Below are 27,684 nucleotides of genomic sequence, written 5' to 3'. Positions count from 1 at the left end.
GGGAACCAGGCAAAAAGGTGACCTGCCTGTCTCAGGACTGGCCTCGACCTGACAGGTCCCCAGGGGCGAGTCACTTTCTTTTACTTCAGTCAGTTTGGCTGTAAAATGATTATGAGCTCTTGTTTACCAAGAAGTGAAGTCCGCTTTGCCTCGCTTTTTTCAACTGCTAGAAAGAAGAAGGGAGAACGGAGTGATTAGAAAGCTTCTGTGGCCGACTTTCACAGCAGCAGGTGGAGAACCCCCGTGACTTGAACAAGACGAGTCTCTTTTAAATCAGACTTGGGGGTCGTGGTTGCCAATGTCAGTGTTACTGCTGCTGCTTTGTGGCTTTGCACTTGTGACCTGAGGCGAATGGAATGGGAAGGGTATGGGCTGACTAAATAAATCTGGGTGGACAGGGGGAGGACGAGGTCCATCTCAGATGTAAACCTATCTTGCCCAGATTTGGCAATCTGGAATTTCGAGCAACAGCTGGAATTTTGCCAGTGACTTAGCTCCGTGGCTCAGTGAACTGAAAACCAGGCTCTGGGTGTTCCAGCCCCGTCGGCCAGCCCACAGCCCAGGGCCAGGTGGCGGTGCCCCAGCGCTCCCAGCGGAATGGGCTGGAAAGCCGGCCGGGAGCCATCCTGCTTAGCGGCAGTCCATGCAGCCTGGTGCCCAGCCCGACAACTCAGTGAGTCCTGGATGCTGAAATCTCAGGACAGACTTCACCTCAGCACTCGCTCTTGGGGCCACATGGAAGCCACTGCAAGCCTCCCTCCAAAGTGGCCGATCCCGGTGTTGGGGGAGAGTCAGGAATATTCACTTCCTGCCTTTGTCTTTTAGCCGGACCGCAGCGACCAGCTTCGTTTACATTCCTTCAGTGCTGTTATTGAAAAGGCTTGGCAGCTCCAAAGTGCTTGCAGTGTCCTTTAGTCCCATTAGGGCTTTTTTTTCTCTCTCTCTCCTTTTTTTTTTTTTTTTTTTTTTTGCTAGCTTTCAGCTAGCATCTGGAAAGATCCACTGGATGTGCTAGGCTCCTTTTTCGAGAATCCGCTCCGCCGTTCAGGGAAACCAAGCAAGAAGCAAGCTTCCACTGTTTAAGTCTGGAGGAATTTTACAGCCTCTCCAACTACGGTACCTTTTCTGTTTCTTGGTCCATTCTGTTACTGGGGGTGGTTTTCGGATGAAACTACCGGTGTAACCTAACCCTTTGGGGGGAAGGGTAGGAACCACAAGTGGAAAGAATGTCTCCTTATAAATTGTATTAAATGTCTGTCTGAGTTGAGTTGGGGTGTCAGAGGCTATGCTTTGGGAAGGACTGTTGCTACGACAGGAAAGACCTGAAACCCAAACTTCTTTGGGGCCCTTAAGAACTTTATTTTTAAGAATTAGAACAATGTGTGATGTTCTGTCCACTTGGATTTCATTCTGTGGGAAGGGCCTGCCGGGGCCCCTGGCCGCCTGTCTTTGTCACCTGCTCTCATCTCTATCCTGGAGCAGCCTTCTGAAGAAGCGGGGATGCAACCTGCATCCTCTAGAAGAAATGTGATGGATGTGCCGGTCTCGCACAGAATCCAAACTGGGTGTTTCCTTGAGGACCACCTGAGGTGGAAGTTTTCGTGTGCAGTGTTCAGGCAGCTAATTAACATAGTAAACGCGCGGAATCCAGACGGCTCCATTGTTACAGGCAAAATTCCCTCCCTGTCCTGGATCATCAGAAAGGGTTTGTACTCGGAAAATTTCTGAACAAAACAAAGGGACTTAGGTCTGGATGAGGAATGAACGGCTTGGCACTCACCAAGCTGTTCCTTCACTGCTATGCCATGCCAGATTCCTTGCAGAGAAAGCGTCTGGAAGAAAAAGAATTACAGGCATTAGGCGTGTACTTTTTTCTTTGTGTGCTTCCGGGTTGAAACAGTTAATCATTTGTTCCCCAAGGTTACAGTGTGGTTGTGGTTCTGTTTCTTGTTCTGAAGACAGCACCCTATTTTCCTTCTGGAGTCACTCCAATCCGTGGACTTCGCTGATAAATGGTGAACTTCAAAGGGCTTGGAGCTGGGGCTGCATTCGGCGGCTGAGCCCAAGAATGTGAATCTCAGAGTCAGCAGAATCGCAATAGAAAGCTCACCAGTCATCTCAGGAGGCTTTTGGAAGGTTGACCTTCATCCCAATGGGATTCCAAGTGAGAAGAATCACAGGGAAGATACCTCTGAACCTTTAAGGGGACCGAACCACGGAGAAACGACTAACATAGGTGACGGCCCCAGAGGAGGGGTGGGTGTGCGCTGCGTTCTCATTTTCCGAGATGGAATTCCACGGGTCATCACAGCCCATCGCGGATGTGAAGGGAGGGGCCGATCTTGGGGCAGAAATGTGCCTGTCTCCAAAGATCCTTGCTTCCTAACGTATGCAGTTCTCTGCAAAGTCATTATGCTTTTCCACTTGTTGAAATGCCCTTGAGTGCAGCTGCCTCTCTGTTCCCCAGCTAATAATGAAAGAGCCTCAGCAAACTGGCAGCGGCTACTGTGGCTTTGGTGCCTTCCCGCTCTACCCCTGCAGCTGAACCCCTTTTAAGATCCCCAGACATGTTTTCATTTAATGTTTCCTTTATCGTCCTTCCACCAGGCTGGTTGTGGTTAGGACCAGCCACATCTTGTGCAAGTTATGTGAGCAGGAGATGGTTTGGGGATGCTCCCCCAGGTATCCTCTCCATGCATGCTGGCCTGGGTGGGGCCAGCTGTGTGGGGGTGTGTGTTTTATTTACAAGTGGACATGGAAGGCGTTGCAGCCAGGAGGGAAGATTGTTGGGTTTTGATGCTCCAGTGAGGGAAATTCCAAGCTCAAATAGCCACAGTTGTGATTCAGAATCATATCATGCCCTTAAATTCCTCTCTGCGTTCCAAAGTCCACTCCCCTCTTCCCCGGTTATCCTGGAGCTGTTTCTTACACAAACTGATCTCTGAAAACAGGGGCACAGGATTTCATCCCAGTCTTTGATTTCTTTGGAGAAAATAGAGGGATTTATTCCCAGTGCCCTTGTGTTGACCTTGCCGGAGGGAGAGGGCCAGCCCAGCTCATAATGACCTCATCCCATTCCTGCAGGATTTCCTGGGACACACAGGCCCTCACTCTCCCGCTGGCCTTGTGTGATCAACCACATTAAGTCCATGAGCTTTGGAGCAGATTACAGTGGCATCTAACCCAGTCCCTTTAGGACTCGAGCGTGAGGTCAAGCAAACACACAGAGCAATCATTATGCTTTCCGCAGTCCCAGGGGGCTTCGGCGTCAGCTGGAGGAGCGGGTGGGGGGGGGGGGGCAGCGGGCAGCGAGGTGGGGCTGAGTCTAGGAACTGTGCTGTCTGTAGCAGGAAATCAGCCTGAAAGGAGATGGAAGGGCTTTGGTGGGAAATAAAATGGCACTCTGTTGTTGATGGAAAAAGATCTTGGCAGGACTGTTGTTGTGAGTGTTCTGTGGCTTAGAAAGGAATTTCCTACAGGCTGGACTAACCATTACAAATGTCTCTACCTTCAGGAGTCCCAGGCGTGCAGTAGAGCCTCGCTGCGGGAAATGTCAGCTTGGACCATGGGCGCCCGCAGTCCGGAGAAACGAGGAAGTTTCTTTAAGGTAAAAGGAGGCCTTGACTGGGGCTGCTAACGGGCATCTCACTCCCTGTGCTGGCTGCACGGAGAGCTGCAGGGCTGCAGAGAACGGTGGGGGAAGCCTGCTCTCTGAGCCAGCTCTGGCTGTGAGTGGGGGGGGGCTGCGGCGGCGGACCCTGCCTGAGCCCAGCTGTGAGCTATTCCCAGATTTTACAGGAGGTCGGGGCTTTTGTGAGTCAGTGTGCTTCCAGACAGGCCCAGGACCCAGGCATGGGGAGATGCCACCTGAGTGAGACAGTTGAGGCATCCTTTCTTTGTCAACCGCCGACCTGGTCCTTTTTCATCTGGACAGTTTTTGATGGAAGCTGGACTTGGCATTCTACTGAGTCGGTTGTAGGCTCCTGTGCTTTTACACTTGGCTTGATTCTGTGAATCACTTAAGTGCTCATTAAAAAAAGAGAACTACACACAGATCCCTGGGCCTTACCCTAAACTGACTGAATGTTTTTGCTGGTGTATTTTATCAACACCCCAGAGGCCTGAGAGAACCAAGGCAGCCTGATTAAAACTGGACCACTTTTCTCCATGCCTTTTGATGTCAATGGGAGACCTTGCTAGCTTAATGAGATGAGCTGCTCAATGGGTATTTTATATACTCTGTGTGTGTGTGTGTGTGTGTGTGTGTGTGTGTGTGTGTGTGTGTGTGTGTTAAATTAACACCTGACAATCGTTTCTAACGTACACTTGGGAATTGATTTTCTTCTTATGGTGTTTGCTTTGCATCCTCTCACTCACCCTCAAAATAATGCAAACTCATTGTGGAAAATTTGGAAAATACAGAATCATGTAAAAGAGGAAGGAAGTGGAGGTGAATGTGCATTTGAAATCTGTCATAGACTAGTCATAGCATCTGTATGCTTCCTGTTTCCAAGAGGCCAAACCTGATTTATTCTGTCAGTTGTGGGCTCAAAAAAATCCATCAGAAGAGGCTGTTGGTAAAGCAAAGCCAAGTTCATTCAAGCAGCTGCTGTCAAGGAGGGCGTCGCCAGGGCACAGGCCTATTGGTGTCTAAGGTCAGGAGGCATCTTTATAGGGTTTAGAGGTCCAGGCCCAAACCCTTTAAGCTGTGCTTCTCAAGGCAGAGAATCGACTGGGTTTCGGCAAAGTGTGTGACGTAATATAGTTCAGGATGGGTGGATACAGCAGGACGAGGGCCTTAAGGGGAATCTTGGCGAGTAAACCACTGGTTAGCAGGCTGTTTTCCCAGGTGAGCAAACTGTGCCAGGACAGATTGTTTCGTAGGAATTTCCTGCCGCGAACAGCAGAGTTATTTATTGGTTTACAATAACTTCCTGGAAGAAATACTTAAGTTGTGTTGACACAGATGGTCTCGATTCTCGGTCCTAAGAGTTAAGCTTTGTGGACGCAGCCATCTTAGTTCGCAGCCCGTTTACTTGATTTGAATCAAACCTGTGTAAAATCCACCACTGGAGGCACAAGAGGGGCCCCTCAAGCCTCCCGGGGACCAGGCTCCTGACGCCTCTTTGGTTCCTGGATTCTGTCTTACGCTGAGATATTCATTTCATCCTGGTGGGCAGGGCGGACCCAAACCCCCCTTCTCCCAAGGCACCGCCTACCTCAGCCTAAATATTGGATCGTCCGTAATCACCACCTTACGCTCAGGAAGTGCAGTGGGGCTGAATCTCACCTAGTAGTTAGATTTTAAAGTCCCAGCAAAAGGAGAAAATGGAATCGAGTCCAAATTGCCTTTGAAAATTCCTGAGGAATTTGTTGGACCCAATACTACCTACTGTTAGGTCCAATGTAGCCAGTTTTTCCTGCAGTCCTGGGAAAAATCTTTTTTTTTTTTTTTTTTTTCAGTTGAATAACAGGTGAAGTAGTTAACTTGTATTTCTGGGCCATGTCCTGTGAAAGAATCCATCAGACAAGAGGTGAGAGGCTGCCTGAACCCACTGAGGGCAAATCTGCTTCTCTCCTGAGTCAAATGCCCTTGAGGAAAATGTGTGGAAGTGGCTAGAACTATATAACTTGGTGTTGTCTTTTTTTTTTTTTTCTGCAGAGCTTAAATTGTTTCGTTTATTCATTAGATGGTCCAAGTGGATGATATAGTTACCTTATACTTCTTTCTCTCTTCTTTATAGACATTGTTACTCTTTACTGTGGCTATTTCATAGTTATTATGGAATAATAATATCATTCATTATTATAATATTAGATAAATAATATTGTTAGTTATTATTAATTATTCCACAATTTAGGCATGCAGTTACCCATAAGGATGAAGACAACTGCCCCTTGGACATTTAATACTGACTCCTTGGAAGTTCGTTGTAAAAATTGTTGCCAGGGTAGCCCTCGGTTGCTGAGATGGGCTGTCCCTCCGCACAGCCCTGGACCCACTGGCTCTTCGTTTACTCGTCATGCTTTTTTTTGACTCACATTGATGGAGCGCCTGTGATCAGCCAGGCTCTGACCTAGGCACCAGGGAGAGAAAAGCCAGAAGCCATCCCACTTCATGGGGCTTTCAGTCTGGTACCAAAGAAGGATATTGATCAAATATAATATTAAGCCCATAATAACGAATTATAAGAGAAAACAATGCTTCGTGAAAGAAGTTAAAGGGACTCTGAGGGCAGATGACCTGAGTGGGGCCCCAGCGCAGTCTTTCCTAGGAAGTGGCCTCTGCTGTAGAGCCGGGGTTGAATCTAGGGACTCAGTGAACCTCTTGTGTCCCTGCAGGGCTGTCCTCCACCACACCAGCGATGCCCTACATCCGGGTAGGACTGCTTCATAAGGTGGGGATTCGTGGTTACATTCCTGGCTCACAGCTGGATTCCACATGTTCATTATCCCTTTCTTGGTTATTGGGGCTCACGTGATTTTGTGCAAAGCGTGGGTCATTGAAAGACAATCAGCAGACCTCTTTTGCAGCGTCATCTTCCCCTATCCAGTGTGTGCTTTTAAGCCAGAGCTGCTAACCACGAGCAGCGAGCCTTGATTCGTGGTTTTGCACCTGTCCTGGCTCCTGGAAGTGACCCAGGTGAGTTGCAGGACGCAAGGGTCCTGGGGAAGGTGGATGGTCTGAGCATTCTGGTGTAATTGACAAAGCCCCGGGGTTATGGTGCTCGTGGAGTCTCTTCCCGGAAGCCTGGCCACAGAAATCCTGTGCCGGGCAAACACATGGTCCACAGCCCTTCCCAGCATCGTTGCTAATGTTTCTCAACCACCCGTGAGAAAAGTATCTTCCTGCCCTGCAAGGTGTCTGTGAAAACATGTGGGGGCAGACAGGTGATGCCCTAGACAAGGCAGCAAAGTTATCTGCACCTAGTCATAGACGTGACTATGAGACACGGAGAGCTGTCAGATTGCAAGGCTGTGTTGTGTGAAAGAGACAGTAAGAAAGGCGTCATCTGGGCTGGAAGAGTTCTAAGTGGTCCTGGCTGAGGGCCGAGAAACTCAGCATCATCTTGGAACCCTCCTTTTCCTGGATTGCCTAGCTTCCAAAGCCACCCCTCCCCAACCCCACCCAGGCGCCCAGTGCTAGCAGATCCCCCTCGAGTCTTCAGGATCCACCCCTCCTTCCCTTCCCTACATCCAACTCCCTGCTGAGGGTCTCGTTCTTCCCTTTGCGGACACGCAGCTGATGCCCGGAATCCATCTGCACCACCTCTGAATGTGGTTGGTTGGTTGTTTCTTGTCAATCATTCCATCCATCCGAGTTGCCTGCTTGCAGACCCCGGCTCCGTGCTGCACCCTGGACCAGGTCTGTACTCTTCACCTTGACATTCGAGAACTTTCAGACGGTGCTTCCACCTTCTCCCAGCTCTTTCTCCACCGGTCTTGTCCCTGTACCCTCACGGGTCTGCCTCTGTAGCCCAAACCTGCTGTGTCCCTCCTCCTGCCCACCTTCCACCCCTCCGCATCAGGCTCCCAGCTGCCCTTCCAAGCTGGTGTCAACCCTCTTTATCCATTGACAATGGGCTCATGTGGGCTGAGCGGGTGTCTGCCTGGTGGACAGCTCGAGCACCGCCATGAGGGATTCGTTCTGTCCTTCATCGCCATGTCCGTGATCCCGAGGGGGATCCTCTTGGAGCAGAGAATGGTGCGGGAAGAGGACTGGTGTGATTGTCCCCCTGAGCAGTTCTACGTATACCTATACCATTCTTTTTTAGATTCTATTCCCATATAGGTCATTACAGAGTATTGAGTAGAGTTCCCTGTGCTATACAGTAGGTTCTTATTAGTTATCTATTCTATATATAGTAGTGTGTATATGTCAATCCCAATTTCCCAATTTATCCCTTCTCCCCCCCTTTCCCCCCCGGTAACCACAAGTTTGTTTTCTACGTCTGTGACTCAACTTCTGTTTTGTAAATAGGTTTGTTTGTACCATTTCTTTAGATTCCACATATAAGCAATATCATATGATATTTGTCTTTCTCTGTCTGACTTATTTCACTCAGTATGACAATCTATAAGTCCATCCACCTTGCTGCAAATGGCATTATTTTGTTCTTTTTTATGGCTGAGTAATATTCCATTGTGTATATATACCACATCTTCTTTATCCAGTCCTCTGTTGATAGACATTTAGGTTGCTTCCATGTCCTGGCTATTGTAAATAGTGCTGCAATGAACATTGGGGTATGTGTGTCTTTTTGAATTATGGTTTTCTCTGGGTATATGCCCAGTAGTGGGATTGCTGGGGTCATATGGTAGTTCTATTTTTATTTTTCTAAGGAACCTCCATACTGTTCTCCATAGTGGCTGCACCAGTTTACATTCCCACCAATAGTGTAGGAGGGTTCCCTTTTCTCCACACCCTCTCCAGCATTTCTTGTTTGTAGATTTTTTTGATGATAGCCATTCTGACTGGTGTGAGGTGATACCTCATTGTAGTTTTGATTTGCATTTCACCAATAATTAGTGATGCTGAACATCTTTTCATGTGCTTCTTGCCATCTGTAGGTCTTCTCTGGAGAAATGTCTATTTAGATCTTCTGCCCATTTTTTGATTGGGTTGCTTGCTTTTTTGTTATAGAGCTTCATGAGATGTTTCTGTATTTTGGAGATTAATCTGTTGTTGGTCGCTTCATTTGCAAATATTTTCTCCCATTCTGTGGTTTGTCTTTTCATTTTGTTGATGGTTTCCTTTGCTGTGCAAAAACTTTTAATTCGGTCCCATTTTATTTTTGTTTTTATTTTCATTACTCTAGGAGGTGGATCAAAAAGATCTTGCTGCGATCTATGTCAGAGGGTGTTTTGCTAATTCTTCATAATAATATTGCAAAGCATACCTGATATCAGTATTCGGTGTGTCTTTTCTTTCTTCCTATATGCTTACACCTGGAGAGGCCTTAGAGCAGTGCTGCCCCATAGAAATACAAAGTGAACTGCAGATGTCATTTTAAATGTTCTAGTAGCCACATTTAAGAAAACGGGCGAAATTGATTTTTAATAATATATTTTATTTAACTTAGTATATCTAAAATATTGTCATGTCAACATGTAACAATATAAAAATATTAATTGGATATTGTACATTTTTTTTTTAGTACCACGCCTTTGAAATCCAGTGTGTATTTTACACCGAGTGCATCTTGATTCAGGCTAGCAGCATTTCAAAGGTTCCACAGCCACATGTGGCAGGTGGCTTCTGTATTGGAGAGTGAAGGCTTATGTTTTGTGGACTCTATACCTCCTCCGTTCACAGATAGTGAAACTAAGACCCAGGGAGGTTGGAGTGCCAGGGGCTGGTTATTAGTCCCCAGCAGGGGTGGGAATTGCCTGACTTTCTCATGTGGCGCCCCCATCCCATGTAGCCTTCCTGAGGGTTCCACTTTGATCGCTTCACCCTTCTCCAGAGAGATCCCCCAGGAAACTCCATCTAAAGAGGTCATGGGGACAGTGGCCTCTTTCTGGAGCATTGGTTGGCTTTCATTTGGACACACATGCATATCTTTCACCATCTGCTCCAAATGCTTCCAGGACACAGGCCGCACACCCTGCACCCCTACCCCCACCCAGGGCCTGACTTTCTAGGAATGCCCTGAACATTTTGGACAGCAATTCCTGTTCGTGTTTCCAAAAACAATGGATCTCATGGTTTTAGAGGGTAGTTTCCCAGCACATGTTGGCCATCCATTTCTGATATTAAATGTTGCGTGTTAGGCCACAACACGTTCTCACTTGCTTCAAGGAGCTCTGCCTTTTAAACATCGGGAGTGAAATAGATTCCCCCAGGTCCCCTCAACCACGTTATTCCTACAGGCTTACTTGTAGCTCTGAGTTTTTATAATTAGGAGGATACCAAGGAAGAAGATGTAGGTTTGAAGGACTCTTGTTTCAATGTATGATTTTCGAAAAATTAAATCATGCAATATAAAATGAACACCTCATACAATATAAAAGGAACATCTGTCAAAGCTGTATTCAAACCATGCATGAATCCAGAAGGCTAGTGTAAGGCTGATTCAAATAACACTTGGACAGATGATGTATTTGTAGTTGACTTAAAAAGTCATTCTGTAATAAGTTTGCTAAGTTCAAGTCAAAACTGGTGGTAGTACTACAGGGCAATAAAACTGTGTCCTTTGGGGTAATCTTTTTTTTTTTCTGAACAGAAATCTGCAGGCTGACTTGTATCTTCACAGTGCCTGAGTCATTAACAGCACAGAGCAAAGTCAAACACAGGTGCACCCCTTAGATAATTAAATAATCTTTAGGTGACCTAGTTAAACAGTGCCAGAGCATGACAATGAAAGGATGTACTCCCTGTGGGTTCTTGTTAACATAGAAACTCCCAGGCCCGTCTCATATCCATAAATCAGAACCTCCAAGGGAGGGAACGGAAGCCTCTGGCATTAACAAGGGCCCTGGTGATTCCTGTTTTTGGAGCCACCAGAAGACACCGATTCACCAGGTAAACCTGTCAAGGTGAGATGCCCGAGTCTGTGTCTCTGCATTTGCCTGCATTTTAGGAAGTAATTGACACGTGAAATGTGGTCCCCGGACAGACGGGCAGTGTCGGCATCACCCGGAGTTTGTTACCGAGGCAGCCTCGACTAGTGGTTCTCAAAGTGTGGTGCCAGCTCCCCGCGTCAGCTTACCTGGAGACGTCTTAGAAATGCAGGTTCTTTGGACTGTGGAATGTGGGAATCAGATGATGGGGTTGGGGCCCGTGGTCTGCGTTTTAACAGGCTCGCCAGGGGGAGTCAGGCTGGAGAATCACTGCTCTATGTCTTAGATTTGAATGACTAAACAGACTGATACAAAAAAAAAACATAGAAATGGCTGAATTCTGGGCTTGTCTCCATGTCCCCGTCTGGAAAATGCAGTGACATCACCTTCCCAGTGGAGTTGTGAGCTCAGACATGGTACTTTGATAATTGTGCCCACTCACTCTCTACAAGCCTTGGAATAATTGCCACCGTCTGATAGGATGTTCTGTGTTATTCTGTCTGTGCCCTCACCCCACGCCCATGTTTCATTCACTCTCTCAAGAGCGGCTGCACACAGACACTGAGGCACCCGCCCCAGCCCCTGTAAACCAGAAGCCAAATCACCCACCAGGCCTCCGACACCTGCCCACCGGTGCTCTGATATTCTCTAAGCTGAGGTTCAGAGACGTGGGCTCCTCCCCTCTCCCGGGAAGGCTTGGGGGAGGTTAATTTTTTAACTCTGTTGTTGGTCTACACGGCCGTTTGCCAAAGGAACCGAAGAACAAACAGAAGCAGCATGTCCTTTGCTGGATGCCTGGCATTTTGGCAAAAACTACCATCTTGGTGCCACTTCACATGCACAGCCCACCTTCCTCCTTATTCAACTACTTTTAAAAATTTATGTTTAGTTTCACACTCTCCCAGGCCTGTTCCAAGCACTTTCAACCCATTGAGTTATTTACTCCTCACACTGTCGTTATGCCCATTTTACAGGTGGGAAAACTGAGACCGGGAGAGGTTACAAAACTTGCCCAGGGTCACACCACTTGTCAATTCTGTGGTGGTTCCCTGGTGACTGTACTTCAACTTGGAAGGGATTTTGTAGAGATGGGACCTAGCACCCTCGGGGCCTTAAATTGTCGACCTTGTGCCTCGTCCAGTGCTGAAATGAGATACTCCCCGCACACCTCTTTCCAGGTTGCAGCCCCTGTATTGGACGCTGGTTAACTAAGACGTGAGCCTGACTCCACTTTCCCTGCTTGTCACCCCCAGCCTGTCATCTGCTGGCCACTCACAGATATCCCTTTCGGACGACCGCCTCTCAGAGTTTCCTGCCTCAAAAAGTGGGGATTGTTCTTTCTAAAGACACCCAGGAACACAACCTGCATCAGAGTCAGGGTTTGCTAGCTGCTGCAACTGCTGAGAACATACTAGAAGAACCCTCAAGCAGAGGGCTCTCAGCAAGAGGGCACCCGGAGGCGCATAGTGTAGGATTTGGGCTGATTCTAAGGAATTAGTTTGCAGATTGGCAAATAAAAATGCCGGACACCAGCTGAATTTGAATTTCAGATATAGCATAAGTACATCCTATGCAATATTGGGGACAGACTTACACTAAAAAAAGTATTCACTGTTTATCTAAAATTCAGATTTAACTGGGCACCCTGTCTTTCATCTGGCAACCCTGAAGGAGGCTTGGAGTGTCATCAGGAAGCGAGGGCAATCCCGTGATTGGGCAGCGCAGTGAGTCTTATCCAGAGGCAGGAGGAATGGAGGGAGTCAAGGCGCCAATGCTACAGAAGCAGCGACGCTGTGTGTCAGAAGAGGGGGCCGTTTAGTCATTTTTGTGGTTTTCAGCGTCTGTGTTCTGTCTCGTTTCAGACCTGGCCCCTGGCAGCCTTGTCGAATTGGTGTGTTGACATTCTGTGTGTGTTACTTAAGTTCAGGTGGAAACAGGCCAGTTCTCGTTGAACTTCCCAGTTCGGGGCTTGTTTCCCGAGACGCTGATGGCTGAAGATGCAGACCCTCCGGGTTCTGGTCCAGGACAGCCAGTCCAGTCCAGGCCGCTGGTTCTCTGGACATACTTTTGGTTGTTACAGCTTGGGTGGGTGTGCAGCGGGCGGGCTTCCTATCACACACAGGCAGCCCCCAGAACAAAGAATCATCTGACCCTAAATTTCCACTGTGCTGAAGCTGAAAACTCCTGGTCTGCAATGTCAATTAGGAAATAACCCATTCCTGGGGTTTCTCTATCTCTGGGGCAGGTCTTCCAGAAGTAAAGAAAGCAAGGAAAGTGTGAGGGTAGTTAGCACCCACTATGGGTGCTACCCCTATGGTGGCAGGGCCAGCCCTGGGCACTGAGTGTGTGGTGATGGGGAAGCAGATAACGATCAGAGAAACTTGAGCTTGAAGGACAGACAGGTAGGAAGGCCTGAGGGGGGAGGGCTCGTTGAGGAGGTGGTGTTTAAGCTGAACCCTGCAGGAGAGAAAGAGGCAGGGAGAAAATTATTCCCAGACAAGGGGGAAGCACACAAGCCGGGGAGCAGGGCCTGAGCCTCTGAAAGAAGAGCAGGGTGGCCAGTGTCTGGGCGTTGGGAGACGGGGGTGGGCATGAGGTAAGGGCCCGGTGCGGGGGGAGTAGCCAGGACCGTTGTGCTGACTGGGTGAGGACCTGGGAATCATTCTTAGTGCGGTGAAGCCATGAGCATTTGGGGGAGAGGGAGTGACATGATCCAACACGTGTGCAGCCCTCGGAAAGCTTGGCGACAGCACCCTGTCTTTAATCCATCAACCAAGAAAACCAGAGTGCAATTCACATCTTCCCTGGCCCCCGCCCCTCATAGGGTGCAGAGTGGGCCTCCCACCCAGCACAGCTCAGCTTGCTGGTCAACCCACCCGTGTCCCCGTGCCTGGCCACTCCCTCCAGAAACATCCCTTCTCCCCTCTCCCAAAACGCCTCCCGAGTCTCCCCATCACCTCCGGTTCACTCTGCCTCACCCTCCACCTTCTCATATTTATTGTGCATGTCGTCTTGGCCCGTCTGGAGCCGTGGACTTCGTGTTTTCCTTCTCTGAACCTTCTCAGAATCGGCCCTGGGAACGCTGGACCAGAGCCAGCTGCCACTTGAAGGCAAGGCGTTTAGGAATGTTGTGAGGTCTCGGTGTGTATTTGTTGCTCAGGCCCGCCCCAGTTTTTGAAATAACTTCTCTACCTGAAATGTGCGGAGTAGACTGGAGGGCAGACACCCAGGCAACCGGACAGTCACTTAGGGCAGAGTCAGCAAACTGCCACCCTCAGGCCAGACCCGGCCAGCACCTGTCTCCATGGTGGGGACACAGACACACCTGGTCACTGAGGTGCTGTGCACGGCTGCTTCCATCCCACGGTAGTGGAACCAAGTTGCTCCAGAGACCATACGGCCTCTGGAGCTTAACATATTGACCCTCTGGCCCTCTGTAGGAAGAGTTTGCTGGGCCCTGACTTGGGAGATAATTGCATTTTGCAACTGAATTCTCAAAGGCAATCTTGAGTGTGGGTAGCAGCGTCTCCAGTTTACGGATGAACACGTGGCAGGGCCACTAAGGGCCTGGTCTCCAAGGGCGTGGCCCATGCGCTTTCCCGAACCACATTCCCTGCCTCCTATAGATCATCAGAAGTAGCCAGAGTGAATATATCAGTGCTCTCGACCTCTGGTGCCTGCAGGGGCCAGGCGCGTAACCTAAACCAGTCGAGCCCTCCCAGGTGCAAGTTGGTGATTGAGCACTGACCTTTGGCCTCAGTATTGGCGAACAGTAGGGAGTGGTGGGGACTGAGGCAAACTGGAAGCAGATATCCCGTATAAAGAGGTCAGCATCACCACGGCCCAGAGTTTTTCAGTTTCAAGAAGCTAGAAACCTCGATTTTTACGGAAACCTCCTGATTTTTTTGTAGGAAACATGTTTAAATGCTGAACCATTTTAGTTATAAAAGACAGGACAAGCCCACGTGGGGCGAGTCAGACAAAACATAGCCGAGTGTGTCCAGAGGCCTCCAAGGACCTCTGATATATGACATCCACGTTGGAGGGACTGTCAAAGCCGTCCTCGGGAAGGGCGGGTCCCTAACGAGATGCCAGGCAGCTGGGAGTTGCCCTGGGCTCTAACCAGGGGAGCTTACGTACCAGCCTTGAGCCCTGGCTTCTGGGCAAGCCTTCAGCTGGGCATGAGAGCAGCTTCAGACTCCACTTATCTGCAGAGGAAAGGAAATGCTCAGGAGCCAAAAAGGAGACAGATGCAGGAAGGCTGAGCTCGGGATGTCCTGGGGAGCCCCAGGGTCTGAGATGAAGCTGGTAAGTTCATCCTGGGGACAGCCAACAGGAGCTTCCCAGGGGTGCACACGTCAGCCGTCTCCACTGTAGCAAAGCCCAGTATTACCTTCAGTGCCTCAAAGATGTGCATCCTTACACAAAAGAAAAGACTCGTGGGAAGGTCATGGCTCTGCAGGTCTAAGAACCCTGTCTGCCAAGCCCTGTTGCTCCGTTACCACCTGCTTGATGTGGGACAAACTCTCCAAACCTCAGTTTCCTCATCTGTGAAATAGGGTTACGAAAAGCCCCAGACCTATCACACCGGGATGATGTGAGCATTAAATAAATGACATGATGGGTGGTACCCATTAAGTGGTAGCTGCCATTGGCTGAAGCTGGTTGACAAAGCATATTTTTTACCTGTCCTGTGACATGTGACGCGGATGTCCTGAGACTTCCCCAGTTAGGACAGCTTCTGTCTGTCCTTCACCTGTCATATCCACAGAGCTACCGCTTCAAGGCCTGACAAGGCTCATCTAAGAAGCGTCACGTTATGTTCTGTACATAAGAACTTCAGAAAGACTTTGGACATCAGAGAGAGGGGGAGACTAACCCACTGGTAACTAGGATCATGGTGCGGAAAGAATCTCTCATCGCGGGGCATACAAGTGAACGAGAGTTGGGGATAATTCGAGGAGCGCAAAGACATCATCATTTATAACTAAGGCTTCAAGTTCAAAAGTTCAGAGTTTTTCAGAATCAGACTGGAGAGAGAGAAATGACTGCCAGGCCGAAGAAGGTAATGCTTCATTTCCATTCGGAGAGATTCGTGGTCATTTGATGAGCATCTCCTGTTTGAAGGAGCTGTATTTCGGGCTTGAGTGGCAGAAAAAAATCCCCACAGGGAACGCTATGCCTGCTCTCAAGTTTTTGCTAGTAATCTACTGAAGGACATGAAACACCTGTCCCCAGTGCAGCCCATTTCATAATCTCCCCCCGAGCCTCCCTGTCTCCCCCCGAGCCTCCCTGTCTCCTTCACCCCTGCCACTCACCCTACGGTGCTTTCCTGCCCTACCCCAAGACCACACTAAATACCTTTAGAGTTTCCCAAAGCCTGAAAAATTCTGACCCACCACCGCCATTTGTATATAATTTAAAATATTTTTTTATTTTCCCCACACGACACGCAAGTTAACTATATGATGAAATTAAAATGCTTCCTTCCTGGAAACGTTTGACAGCCAAGTGCTGGGCTCCCACCACCGGCTGGGGCTCTTATGGCCACAGATGTGCGGGCACCTTCCCTATGCTGGTTCCCATTCATCCCCCCACCAAGTGATCATCACCCCTTTTACAGATGAGAAGACTGAGCCTCAGGGAGGTGACGGTCTCTCCCACGGGTCCCCCAGGCGGCAGGAGCCCAAGCTGGCCTTCCAACCAGGGCTGTGTGGTTCTGAGGCTCATCAGGAAGCTTGGCGGGTCTGCCTGGGGACCCCTGGGGGCTAAGCAGGAGCCCCGGTGAAGGGGCTCAGCTCGGTGTGGTCAGGGTGCCCAGGGGCCATGGCACAACCAGGCCTTGGAGCCCAGTGGCCTGTGCAGGAAGAGGTGTGTCGGCCACACTTCCTCTGACTAGGGGTCCAAGCGTACTTAGACGCAGATTTTGAGGGTGAGGAACAAAGCTGCCTGAACTTTCCAAAGCAGAGATTTCCCAGCAAGAAGAGTGTGCAAAGTGAGCTTTGGAGATGAGCTGGGAGAAATTAGGGAAGTGATTCCTGGCAGCCTGTTTTGTTTTTTGGGTTTTTTTCATCTTTATTGGCACATAATTGCTTAACAATGGTGTGTTAGTTTCTGCTGTATAACAAAGTGAATCAGCTATACGTATACATATATCCCCATATCCCCTCCCTCTTGCGTCTCCCTCCCACCCTCCCTATCCCACCCCTCTAGGTGGACACAAAGCACCGAGCTGATCTCCCTGTGCTATGCGGCTGCTTCCCACTAGCTATCTATTTTACATTTGGTAGTGTATATATGTCAATGCTACTTTCTCACTTCGACCCAGCTTCCCCTTACCCCCTGTGTCCTCAAGTCCATTCTCTACATCTGGCAGCCTGGTTTTCATTCTTAAGTACGTTAATTCCCCCCCACCCCGCCCCGGGGGTAGGGGGTGAGGGTTTTGAGTGATATCATTTCAAATTTACAGCAGGGTTGTGACAATGGCACAAAGGATTCTTTGTATTATATACTATCATGTATGTTATATAATATCGCATATACATGCTATACAATTTCAATAAAAAGTTGCAAGAAGAGTTCAAGGGCCTTCCATATGCTCACAGAAGTCATCTGGCCATAGACAAGTTTCTTGTCTGAACCAAAATGCTCAGATCCAAAACCAGGCGAGAGCTTTCGGGCATTGCTTGTAGGCACCAAAGGAAGGCATGTGGGGTTGGACCCAGCTCTCCAGCTCCGGCCCCGACCTCAGGCCTGCAGGTCGATCGATGCACCTGTTGTAAGATCAGCTCTTCCCTCCTGGAGGGTCTCAGCCCAGCCGCCTGGTTCCAGGAGGCTTGTCCAGCATCGGGAAGATCCCCAGTATCCTGGGCTGGGATGGTCCCTCCTAACCATCTTGCTGTGTGAACATCAGGCTGTCCTGCATCCTGAGTGTTTGGTGTCATCAGGAGACAGAAGATGCCGAGGTGTAGGGACACATGACCACAGGGGCTGCATTTTATCCCGGCATCAAGAGGCCCTGGGTCCATAGGTGTGGAATCGGTGGACAGGCTCTCCAGAGGTCACACCTCTTCACATCTCGGACCCTCTGGGGCTTCGCTTCAGACGACCGTTACCTTCTTAGGGGACCCCAGGGTTTAGAAGCTGGAGCTGGGCCACTGTAGCTTATTTCCTCCAAAGACAGTCCCTGTAGCACAGATCTGTAAAAAAGACAAAACAAAAAAACTCTGAAACCCTGTTTTCTGACTTTTATGGATTCTGGTTTTAACTGTGGTAAAACATACATAAAATTGACCGCTTTAACCATATTTAAGTGTGCATTTCTGTTGCATTAAGTACACTCACATTATTGTACCCCCGTCCCAACCATCCGTCTTCAGAACCTTTACATCTTCCCAAACTGAAACTCCATACCCGTTAAACACTCACTTCCCCTTCCTTCCTCCCCGCCAGCCCCTGGCAGCCACCATTCTACTGCCTGTCTCTATGAACTTGATTATACTCTAGGAACCTCACATCCGTGGAATCGTACAATGTTTGTCCTTTTGTGACTGGCTTATTTCAATCAGCATCATGTCCTCCGGGTTCACCCACGACGGAGCATGTATCAGAATTTCCTTCCTTTGTAAGGCAGAACAGTATTTGATTATGTGTATAAACCGCATCTTGTTTATCCATCATCCGTTGGTGACCATGTGGGCTGCTTCCCCTTCCACCTATTGCGAGTAAGGCCGCTATGAACGTGGGATGGAGTCTGCTTCTAAAAGTTTTTTTGTTGTTGTTTTTTTTTTTTGCGGTACGCGGGCCTCTCACTGTTGTTGCCTCTCCCGTTGCGGAGCACAGGCTCTGGACGCGCAGGCTCAGCGGCCATGGCTCACGGGCCCAGCCGCTCCGCGGCATGTGGGATCTTCCCGGACCGGGGCACGAACCCGTGTCCCCTGCATCGGCAGGCGGGCTCGCAACCACTGCACTACCAGGGAAGCCCCTCTAAAAGTTTTTAGTTCTCTTGCCCTGAGTACGAACATTAAAACGTCTCTAATAGAGGAACATCACCCACAAGGTACATGAGCATGTGTGTTGTGGGGAGTGTGTGAAGTTAAGCCTGAGTCTCTTGCAAAATGCAGCTCCTGGTGTCTGCCCACTGGGGCGGGGGCCATGGAGTCTGCTCGGTGAGCAGAGGGGCGGCACTGTGACTTAGGACCAATTAAAGTTGTCCAAGTCACTACCGGCTGTGGCCACTCACCAGGCATGTGTTTCCTGTTACTTTTCTCTGTCTTACCTTTCCGGTCACATTGTAAGCCTTTTTAGGGACAGGGACAATGTCTTCTACGTCTTTCAGTGTCCATTGAGCCCAGTTCCCCAAAGGTGGCCGATCTTCAATAAATGTGTGTTGACAGTGGCTCTCATTCCAAATCTGCTATCTCCCCGTGCTGTGCATGGACATCTTTGGTGTCCAGATATGCCAAATATGTACTTTCCCACCATCAGAAGGACTTTTCAACAGCTGTTCTCGTGTTTGCAGCTGAGCAGCTGAATTAAATTAGTGAATGGAAGTCTTAAAACAATTCGAGTTGATTAACCTATATATATACATATATATTGGTTTTGTCCTCAGGGCTCTTGGACCCCTAGAACCTTGTTCCACGTCAGCCAAGGAGTTTGTTGAAATGCAGAATCTCAGGCCCTACCCCAAACCTAGGAACCAAGACCTGCGTTTTTGACAGGATCCCCAAGCGATGCACGTGTGCATCCCAGTTTGGGAAATACTAGTCTGGGGAATATTATTCTGCTAGTTTCACTCTGAATGATAAAGAGGGTTGAAACCCTCTTTATCAAACTTGTCCTGTTTGTGTAGAGGAGAGACGAGGCCAAGCTAGCGCTGGAACGCTGTGCCCCACTCTGGTCACTTTACGTAAGCAGAGTTGCAGGAATAGTCCCGCGTATACCTGTTACCTGGGAACATTAGGGAGGGACCAAGGCACCCAGCTGCCTCAGGTGGAAGAGGTAACCTGAGAGGCCTTGCTCTGAATTTATAGCGAAAAGAACCACACTGGTTGGGGTCCCCAGACGCAGGTTCAGAGACAGGTTATGAACACCAGCAGTCTGTTTGGGAGGTGACCACCAGAAGCTCAGGTCGGGGCGTAGGGAGGTGAGACAGAGAAGGGAGAACAGCCACTGGGGCTCAGTCCCGCTGGGGGCCTTGGAGAGACTGTATAGTGAGCATCAGAACTGTCCCTCCTGGGTGAGGGGAAGCTGGGGTATCTGTGCATGGAGCCCTCCTGCTCTGACCCCATCCGCCCACAGAGCACCTGCAGCCTTGGGCAGAGGCGTCCACGTGCTGCAGTGGAGCCTGAGGGAGCAGCGACCCGGGAGGTACGGGCGGGGTGCTACCTGTATCCCATCTGAAGTTCTGGGGTGCCTGGCCGACATCTACATCAGAGCTCAGGTCCTGATGAGGAACAAAACCTTTGCATTTTAGTCAGTTTTCAAAGCCTCAGTGATTCATCGCCTGCCAGTTACTAATCATCTTCAGGAGACTGAAAATGACCAGACTTTACATTGTCTTACAATCCAAAGTCCCTTTTCATAATCCCTCTGCTTTTCTTCCTTCCCTAAATTAAATATATGTGCTCAGAGGATGTTGTCATACTCAGTTTACAGAAAAAACATTTTTGATGATCGATTCTAAATTTTTCATCTTCATGTTGCAAGTTGGAGATTCATGTCTCCTCTCCTGTTACTTTCCCTTGAATCCTTACTCCATTTCTCTTTTTAAAAAAAAATTAAAATTGAAATTCCAAATACGCAGTTTACTATTCCTAGGGGCCATGTCAGCATCTCCTCAAGTCAGCATTTCCTTAAGAGTTTCTGTAGAACACTGCTCCTCGGAAAGTGTCCCTCAACAGAGTCTTAACGACCAGAAGGGCTTATAAGTGGAATCTAAAAACTAATAAGACACATGAACTTATTTAGAAACAGACCCACAGACTTAGAGAATGAACTTACGGTTTACCAGTGGGGGAAGAGTTGGGGAGGGGATAGACTGGGAGTTTGAGACTGATATATACACACCACTATATATAAAATAGATTAACTAATAAGGACCTACTCTATAGCACAGGGAACTCTACTCAGTACTCTGTAATGGCCTATATGGGAAAAATATCTAAAAAAGAGGGGATATATGTATATGTATAACTCACTCACTTTGCTGTACACCTGAAACTAACAAAACATTGTTAATCAACTATACTCCAATATAAAATAAAAATTAAAAGAAAAAAAAGATCAAGAAGGCTGTGGAACTCCTACACACTGTTCTCTTCCTGGAGACCCTCACTTACACCGGCTTCTTAAAAGGTTCTGAGGAGTCCACGTGAACTTGCTTACTTGAATGTTTAACCCAGTTTCATTGGCTACTTTCCAATGTTACTGGAGCAGTAACTCTTGTTTTGGAATCATGCCTGTTCACATCCCACACTGCTAGCGTTGGGTGAAAACATTTGAAGAAATGCCACTTGAAACACTCTCAGTGCATTTGAAATTAGTAGCACTGGGGTGGGCTGAGCAGAGACAGTGGGCACAGGAAAATTACAGCTCAGAGTTTGCACTGCTTTTTGTAGCTAGGAAAAAAAAAAGAGAGAGAGAAAACTTCCTTACATGTAACCGATGTTTCGGAATGAGAGTGACTCTGATTCCATGCTGAAGTTTACCCCTGGCCTGTAATTGAGTAGACTTGTCAAAAAAAAAAAAAGGTGGGCTGTGTGGGTGAGGGTACAGCTCTGAGCGGTCAACCTGGCCTCCAGGGGAGAGGAACAATAATTCATTAGCTCAGGCCATGACAAACTGCAGAGCATCCCATTTCCTTAGTTTTATCAAGGCCTGCACCCACCAAGTGGTATATTCCTGGCACTTCCATTTGGCAGCTTTGAGCACCTACTGGCTGACTATCGTATTGCCAGACCCAGGGGCTCTGAAGACTCATCTAACTGCTAGGCTGTTAAGTCCAGGCTCTGTATGAATTCCACCCGTTGAACTGTTCTTTTACTTCTCTTTTTCCCAAAGAAGATAGCTATTTTTCCTATGGAAAAAAAACAAAAAGCTCTTGCAGAAAAAATTCTTAACGTAAAGAAGAACGAGAATATCACCTATGTTGTACCCTCTTTAATTGCACCGCCTGGAAATGAGCCCTGTGAGAAATCTTGATGCTGATGAATACGGAATTTTGCTTTCTCTGTTTGTAATTCTAGTGTATTATATTAATCCATAGATAAATACATTACATAAATGGGCTCAGAGAATACATACAACTTTTTTTCCCACTGAATAACAGGTCTCTGTATTTATATACTGACATATCAATAAACATATATATGTGTTGTGTGTATATATGACAGAATCACCATTTTAAGGGCTGTATAATATTCCAGTACCTTGCTGTACCACACTTTTAAGGAGGCCACTGTTATTAGACACTTAGTCCTTTTTTCCATTGTTCATGATATAAATGATGCTCCAAGAACCTTCTTTAAGTATACCTGATTGCTTCTTTGGATCAATTCCTAGAATTGGAAATGCTGAATTCAATAGTTTGCATTACTGAGTTACAGATTGACTTCCAGAAAGGAGGAGTCATTATTTCTCCTCCAGGCTTATTGAAAGCCCCTGTGCAGGCAGCTGCTCGGTAGGAAGCTGGAGGTGGTAAAAGGGAAGTGAATGTGACTTAGATATTTATGCCACTGCATTCCGGAAAGGCTAAGGGGGGCAGCTGGCCGTCACCAAGAGTTTGAGCCAGAAGAGGCGTTAGAAATCCATTGATGTATTGAATGCTTGAGGAAACTGAAGTCCAGAGAGGTTAAGCGACCCACACCCCTCACCCTATACACACACAGGGCCAAGGACCCACAGTCGTCAAGTCTCTTAGAATGGATAGACGTGGAAAACATAATTCTCATACAAATACATAGTGAGCGTGTGTCAGAGATTGATTTAACTCATTAAGGAGAAAATCAACAAGTTATTAAAGCCAATCATAGATGGCAGAGACTAGCAAATAAAGAGTGGGCCAGTTGGTCCAAGTGTCCAGACCTGAGGTATCCTCTGGATCCCTCCCCCTGCCGGTGCCTCAAACGGCAGACCATTCACCAAGAATTTTGTATCCAAGGCCCAGAAGTTTTGTTACTGAAGGTGATGAATGCTGACATGGATGCAGTCGATGCTGAAAATCAGGTGGAACTGGAGGAAAAAACATGACTTATTAATCAAGTGTTGGAACTCCAACACACACTTGAAGATCTCTCTGCAAGAGTAGATGCAGTTAAGGAAGAAAATCTGAAGCTAAAATCAGAAAACCAAGTTCTTGGACAATAGATAGAAAACCTCATGTCAGCTTCTAGTGTTTTTCAAACAACTGATACAAAAAGCAAAAGAAAATAAGGGATTGATATCCCTTATGTCTTACAGAATTGCTGCTGACCTTTTTTTCTTTAAAACTTGGATAGATTCCAAAAGTTATAGTACTTTTGTTTGTGGCTTCACTGAGTATTTACGAAGATAATGTCAGATCTAAGCAAAATTAAGAGCATAACAGGAGACTTCCATGAGTTTGTGTATTATGTTAGTCTACAAAAATGTGCAGACGTATTGTAGAGACTTTATAATTAGAAATGCATATATTTGTGAAACTTGAAAATGAATGTTATATCAAATTTGCTTTGATTTATAGGTTTAGCATTGTCTTTTATTGTAGGCATAGTTAGAGATACAAGAAGATAACCACCGTGTTGTGAAAAAGTGACCAAAATCATGTACTGAATGGACAGCTTTATATACCCTGTCCACCATCGTGTGCCTCTTCTCCATTTGCTTTCTTCCCATTTTCCTTCCCCTAAGGAAAAAATTGGTTTCACATTTGTAAAAAGTAATTTTAGTTAATTATCTAAGAGAGTAGCCCGAACTCTGTTGAAACTTAACCAAAGTAAGATACTTTCTCAGTTTAGGGCTTATTTGTTATATTTAGTAATAAGATAGGATAGTTGGTTTCTGTTTAATCAATTGAAAACGGGGGCTATAAAGATGAAGATTTTTCTTTGAAACTGAATTATGGTATTGGGAAGATTTGTCGTTAAAAACTTCCTTTGGGGCTTCCCTGGTGGCGCAGTGGTTGAGAGTCCGCCTGCTGATGCAGGGGACACGGGTTCGTGCCCCGGTCCGGGAAGATCCCACATGCCGCGGAGCGGCTGGGCCCGTGGGCCATGGCCGCTGAGCCTGTGCGTCCGGAGCCTGTGCTCCACAACGGGAGAGGCCACAACAGTGAGAGGCCCGCGTACCAAAAAAAAAAAAAAAACTTCCTTTGCACAAAATAATCCACTTGATACCTGAAAAGACGAGCTCTGGTTGTGTGTGTTTGAAATAGAAAATTTTGAGGAAAAATAGAAATAGGGTAGGAAAAGTATTCAATCCTTGGTAAGTACTTGTAACCATCTCCAAATGTTTTTAGTCCAGATTTGCGGTATCTCTGGCACAGATTAGATTTGGGGGGGAATATATAAGAAAATGGATTAAGTTTGGCTAACCTTATGTAAACCACACCTAGAAGGGAATAAAGTTTGGTCTCAGGTTTATTTGCAGTACCCAGATGAGCAACTTTGCAAAGTCCCTTAAAAATGTTTTAGTATCAGAATCATGAATAAAATGGGAGAGTTTTACATGTATACTAATTGATGCTTTCTCAGTATTTTATCTACTTCTCCCAGAATTTTCTGTAAACCCAACTACTGGTTTGCAGAGTTTTAGTCATTTAACAGTTTTTTAAAATTTAGTTTGTAAAAGAAATATATATATATATTAGTTTGTAGATTCCATTTGGTAAAGAAATCAGTATCAGAAGTAATGTTAAAATATTAAATAGGAAGAGAGATCCACTAATATAGTTTATGGTTATTAAATTTAGGCTAATCATAGAATAATCTTAATGTTTGCATTGGTGTAGGATTTGATGACTTTAGCTGTATGGATATATAGTAGTCATACTGCAAACATTTTGCATCCCTTTGTGACCTACTTTTCAAACATTTAAAGTTTTCAAACATTTGAAGTTGTGTTGCCGTTATGCTTCGCTGTTTAATAAAAAGCTGTTTCCAAAAAATAAATAAGTAAATAAAGAGTGGACAAAAGTATTTTATCTTGACCCAGCTTTAACATCTACCACTGGCCAGCTTTGTGTATCTAACTTTGCAAGGTTAGATATGGGCTTGATATTGCCGATATGCAACCATTTTTTGCACTTCCAACACTGCAATTTTATATAATTCAGCCTAACACAAAACTGGCTCAACGTGGACAGGGCAATAAAACCAAAACCTTTGGGGTTATCTTTTCTGCCAAACAAATATCATTTGCACTGTATCAATCTTCCACAAGTTCTGCATCTGACTTTACAGAGTCTGAGCCTTCAGCAAAAGAAAAGAGTTGAGGGAATTCGCTGGCTGTTCAGTAGTTAGGACTCGGCGCTTTCACTGCCGGGGTCCCGGGTTCAATCCCTGGTCGGGGAACTAAGATCCCGCAAGCTGTGCGATTCAGACAAAAAAATAAAAAAAAGAAGAATTGAACAAAATGAGATCCCAGGCGACCCTTAGGCAGGCTTGTTAGATGGCGCCCAACTAGGACCTTGAAGGGAACTTTTTTTTTTTTTTTTTTGCGGTACGCGGGCCTCTCACTGCTGTGGCCTCTCCCGTTGCGGAGCACAGGCTCCGGACGCGCAGGCTCAGCGGCCATGGCTTGCGGACCCAGCCACTCCGCGGCCTGTGGGATCTTCCCGGACCGGGGCACGAACCCGTGTTCCCTGCATCGGCAGGCGGACTCTCAACCACTGCGCCACCAGGGAAGCCCTGAAGGGAGCTTTTTCACTTCAGGTTTTGCATAGTTTTCTTAACTGTAGGAACAACTTTTGTGGCTGAACCGATGAGTGGGTGGGCAAGGCTGATTGTAGTGGTGAACCTACCCACGTTGGGATTCCTCTGAATGCTCGAAGGCTGAAAGGGCAGCACATTCGGGCTTTAGCTCTAGTTTCCCATGCGATCGGCCTCCCAGTTTCCTTTTTCCCAGGACCTGAGCAGAGATGCCTGCTCGCTGTGTGGGAATCTGCTCTGGCCAGTCTTCCTGCCTCTGACTTTGTGGAACACCTCTCGGGAGACTGTCACACCTGGAGGGGGTGCCAGGTGGAGCCCAGGAAGCTGGAAGGCTGGCTGGTCATCTGACCGCACCCGTTTTGTAAGTTCCAGGATGTTAGTCCCACGCAGCACGTTTGTTACTAAGAAGACAGCAAAACAAGGCACTAACAATCGACCAACACAACCTCAGGCCCTTCCACTTGAGCTCCATGAAGACAACTGACAGCGCATTTCGATTCCAAGATGTACTGATTTTCAAAATTTACCATCTCTGAAGTTATTTGTATCCTATAGTCAAGGGTGTGTTATAACTGGCAGATCTTTTTTTTTTTCTTGGTGGTGTCTTACAATGATACTATCTTAAATTTGATGGAGCACATTGTATGTCTTTCTTCTCTGTTGTTGACCTAGAGTACTCTATATATGTTTCTTTTCTTTGCTCATTTCCCCCCAGCTTTATTGAGATATAACTGACATCCAGCACTGTTCAGTGTAATGATCTGACTTGCGTACAGCATGAAATGATGATCACACGAAGTTGAATGAACATCCATCATCTCATATAGATACAAAAGAAAAGAAAAAGAAAAAAGATTTTTTTTTCCTTGTGATGAGAACTCTTAGGATTTACTCTCTTACATTACATCCCGGTACTTATTTATCTTATAACTGAAAGTTTATACCTTTCGACCACCTTCATCCAATTTCCCCTCCCCGACCCTCCACTCCCACCTCCGGTAACCACAAATCTGATCTCTTTTTCCATCAGTTTGTTTGTTTTTGAAGTATAATTGGGCTACAAGACTAAGTTAATTTCTGGTGCACAACGTAGTGATTCAGTATTTCTGTACGTTACAAAATGATCACCACTGTAAACATGTCTTTAAACTCTTTTTAAAATATGCAAAATCAAGACTTCAGACACAAATGCTGAAGCCAGGGCTGTAGAAACATTAGTGCCAACTCTTAGAAAGAGCTTTGTGCTTCTGTCGGTTAGCTTATTATTTCACCTTAAAACACAAAGCCATGGGCAGTGATATGGCGATATCTGTGACATCTGAGGTCATTGAAGAATCTAACGCAACACTGGCCTCAGGCAACTGACAAAGTAAACCAGGACCTCAGCCAAATGACTGTTTCAAGGTACACCACACTGGCTGCTTCCGTGTTTCGTGTGTAGAACTACAGACACTCTGTGTATCTTTATTTTTTAATCAATTTATTTATTTAATTAATTTATTTTTGGCTGCGTGGGTCTTTGTTGCTGCGCGCAGGCTTTTTCTAGTTGTGGTGAGCGAGGGCTACTCTTCGTTGCGGTGTGCGGGCTTCTCATTGCGGTGGCTTCTCTTGTGGCGGAGCACGGGTTCTAGAGCGCAGGCTTCAGTAGTTGTGGCTCACTGGCTTAGTTGCTCCACGACATGTGGGATCTTCCTGGACCAGGGCTCGAACCCGTGTCCCCTGCATTGGCAGGCGGATTCTTTACCACTGCGCCACCAGGGAAGCCCCACTCTGTGTATCTTTAAAAAAAATTTTTTTCCAATGTAACTAAATTTAAAGTTGTATCAGTGTTTGCTGTGGAGGATCATTTCAAATATGGTTAAACTAACAGACAGCTTTGGGCTGGGCCTCTAGAAGTGGCACCGACTTATTCCCCATATTTGGGCCTCCCCATGTTTGGTGGCAAGTGTCTGGCAGGGTAGAGCCAGTGCGGGTCTCTCTTACAGGTCGACAGAAGCAGTTTACAATTGAGTCATTAGAGAGGCCGTGTTTTAAAGCCAACGGCTTCCGCTCAGTGAGAGCTTAATCATGGCTCAGAAGAGAGCTCTGCGCTCTGCATGTAGAACCACATCAGTGTGTTTGCTGGTGAATAATTGAAAACTCTTAAGCGGCACCTTTGCAGTGGCTGCCGCAATGTCAGCTACTTCCCCATGGTGTCCAGCTGAGGCTCTAA

At 47.1% G+C, this 27,684-nt stretch overlaps 1 protein-coding gene and 1 pseudogene across 7 annotated transcripts in view; both read left to right on the top strand.

Annotated features, from left to right (window-relative positions):
* RIN2 (Ras and Rab interactor 2) overlaps positions 1–27,684 on the top strand; it is a 219,659-nt gene that overhangs the window by 117,884 nt on the left and 74,091 nt on the right. The window contains exons 1-3 of one of the 7 annotated variants that reach the window (XM_032604444.1): positions 595–1,116; positions 1,959–2,236; positions 3,515–3,607. In XM_032604444.1, coding sequence (XP_032460335.1) covers positions 3,551–3,607 — 57 coding nt within the window. In that variant the 5' untranslated portion in view covers positions 595–1,116; positions 1,959–2,236; positions 3,515–3,550. Of the gene's footprint in view, positions 1–594; positions 1,117–1,920; positions 2,257–2,951; positions 3,211–3,514; positions 3,608–27,684 lie in introns of those variants that run through there. The other 6 variants (XM_032604443.1, XM_032604446.1, XM_032604442.1 and 3 more) reach the window with 6 other exon arrangements.
* Positions 18,718–23,670, top strand: LOC116739787 (annotated as a pseudogene).

This window comes from Phocoena sinus, chromosome 15 (genome assembly GCF_008692025.1).
Source record: "Phocoena sinus isolate mPhoSin1 chromosome 15, mPhoSin1.pri, whole genome shotgun sequence".
Classification (NCBI taxonomy): domain Eukaryota; kingdom Metazoa; phylum Chordata; class Mammalia; order Artiodactyla; family Phocoenidae; genus Phocoena; species Phocoena sinus.
Note: the sequence above shows the minus strand (reverse complement) of the source record. Positions and strands in the feature narration are given on the sequence as shown.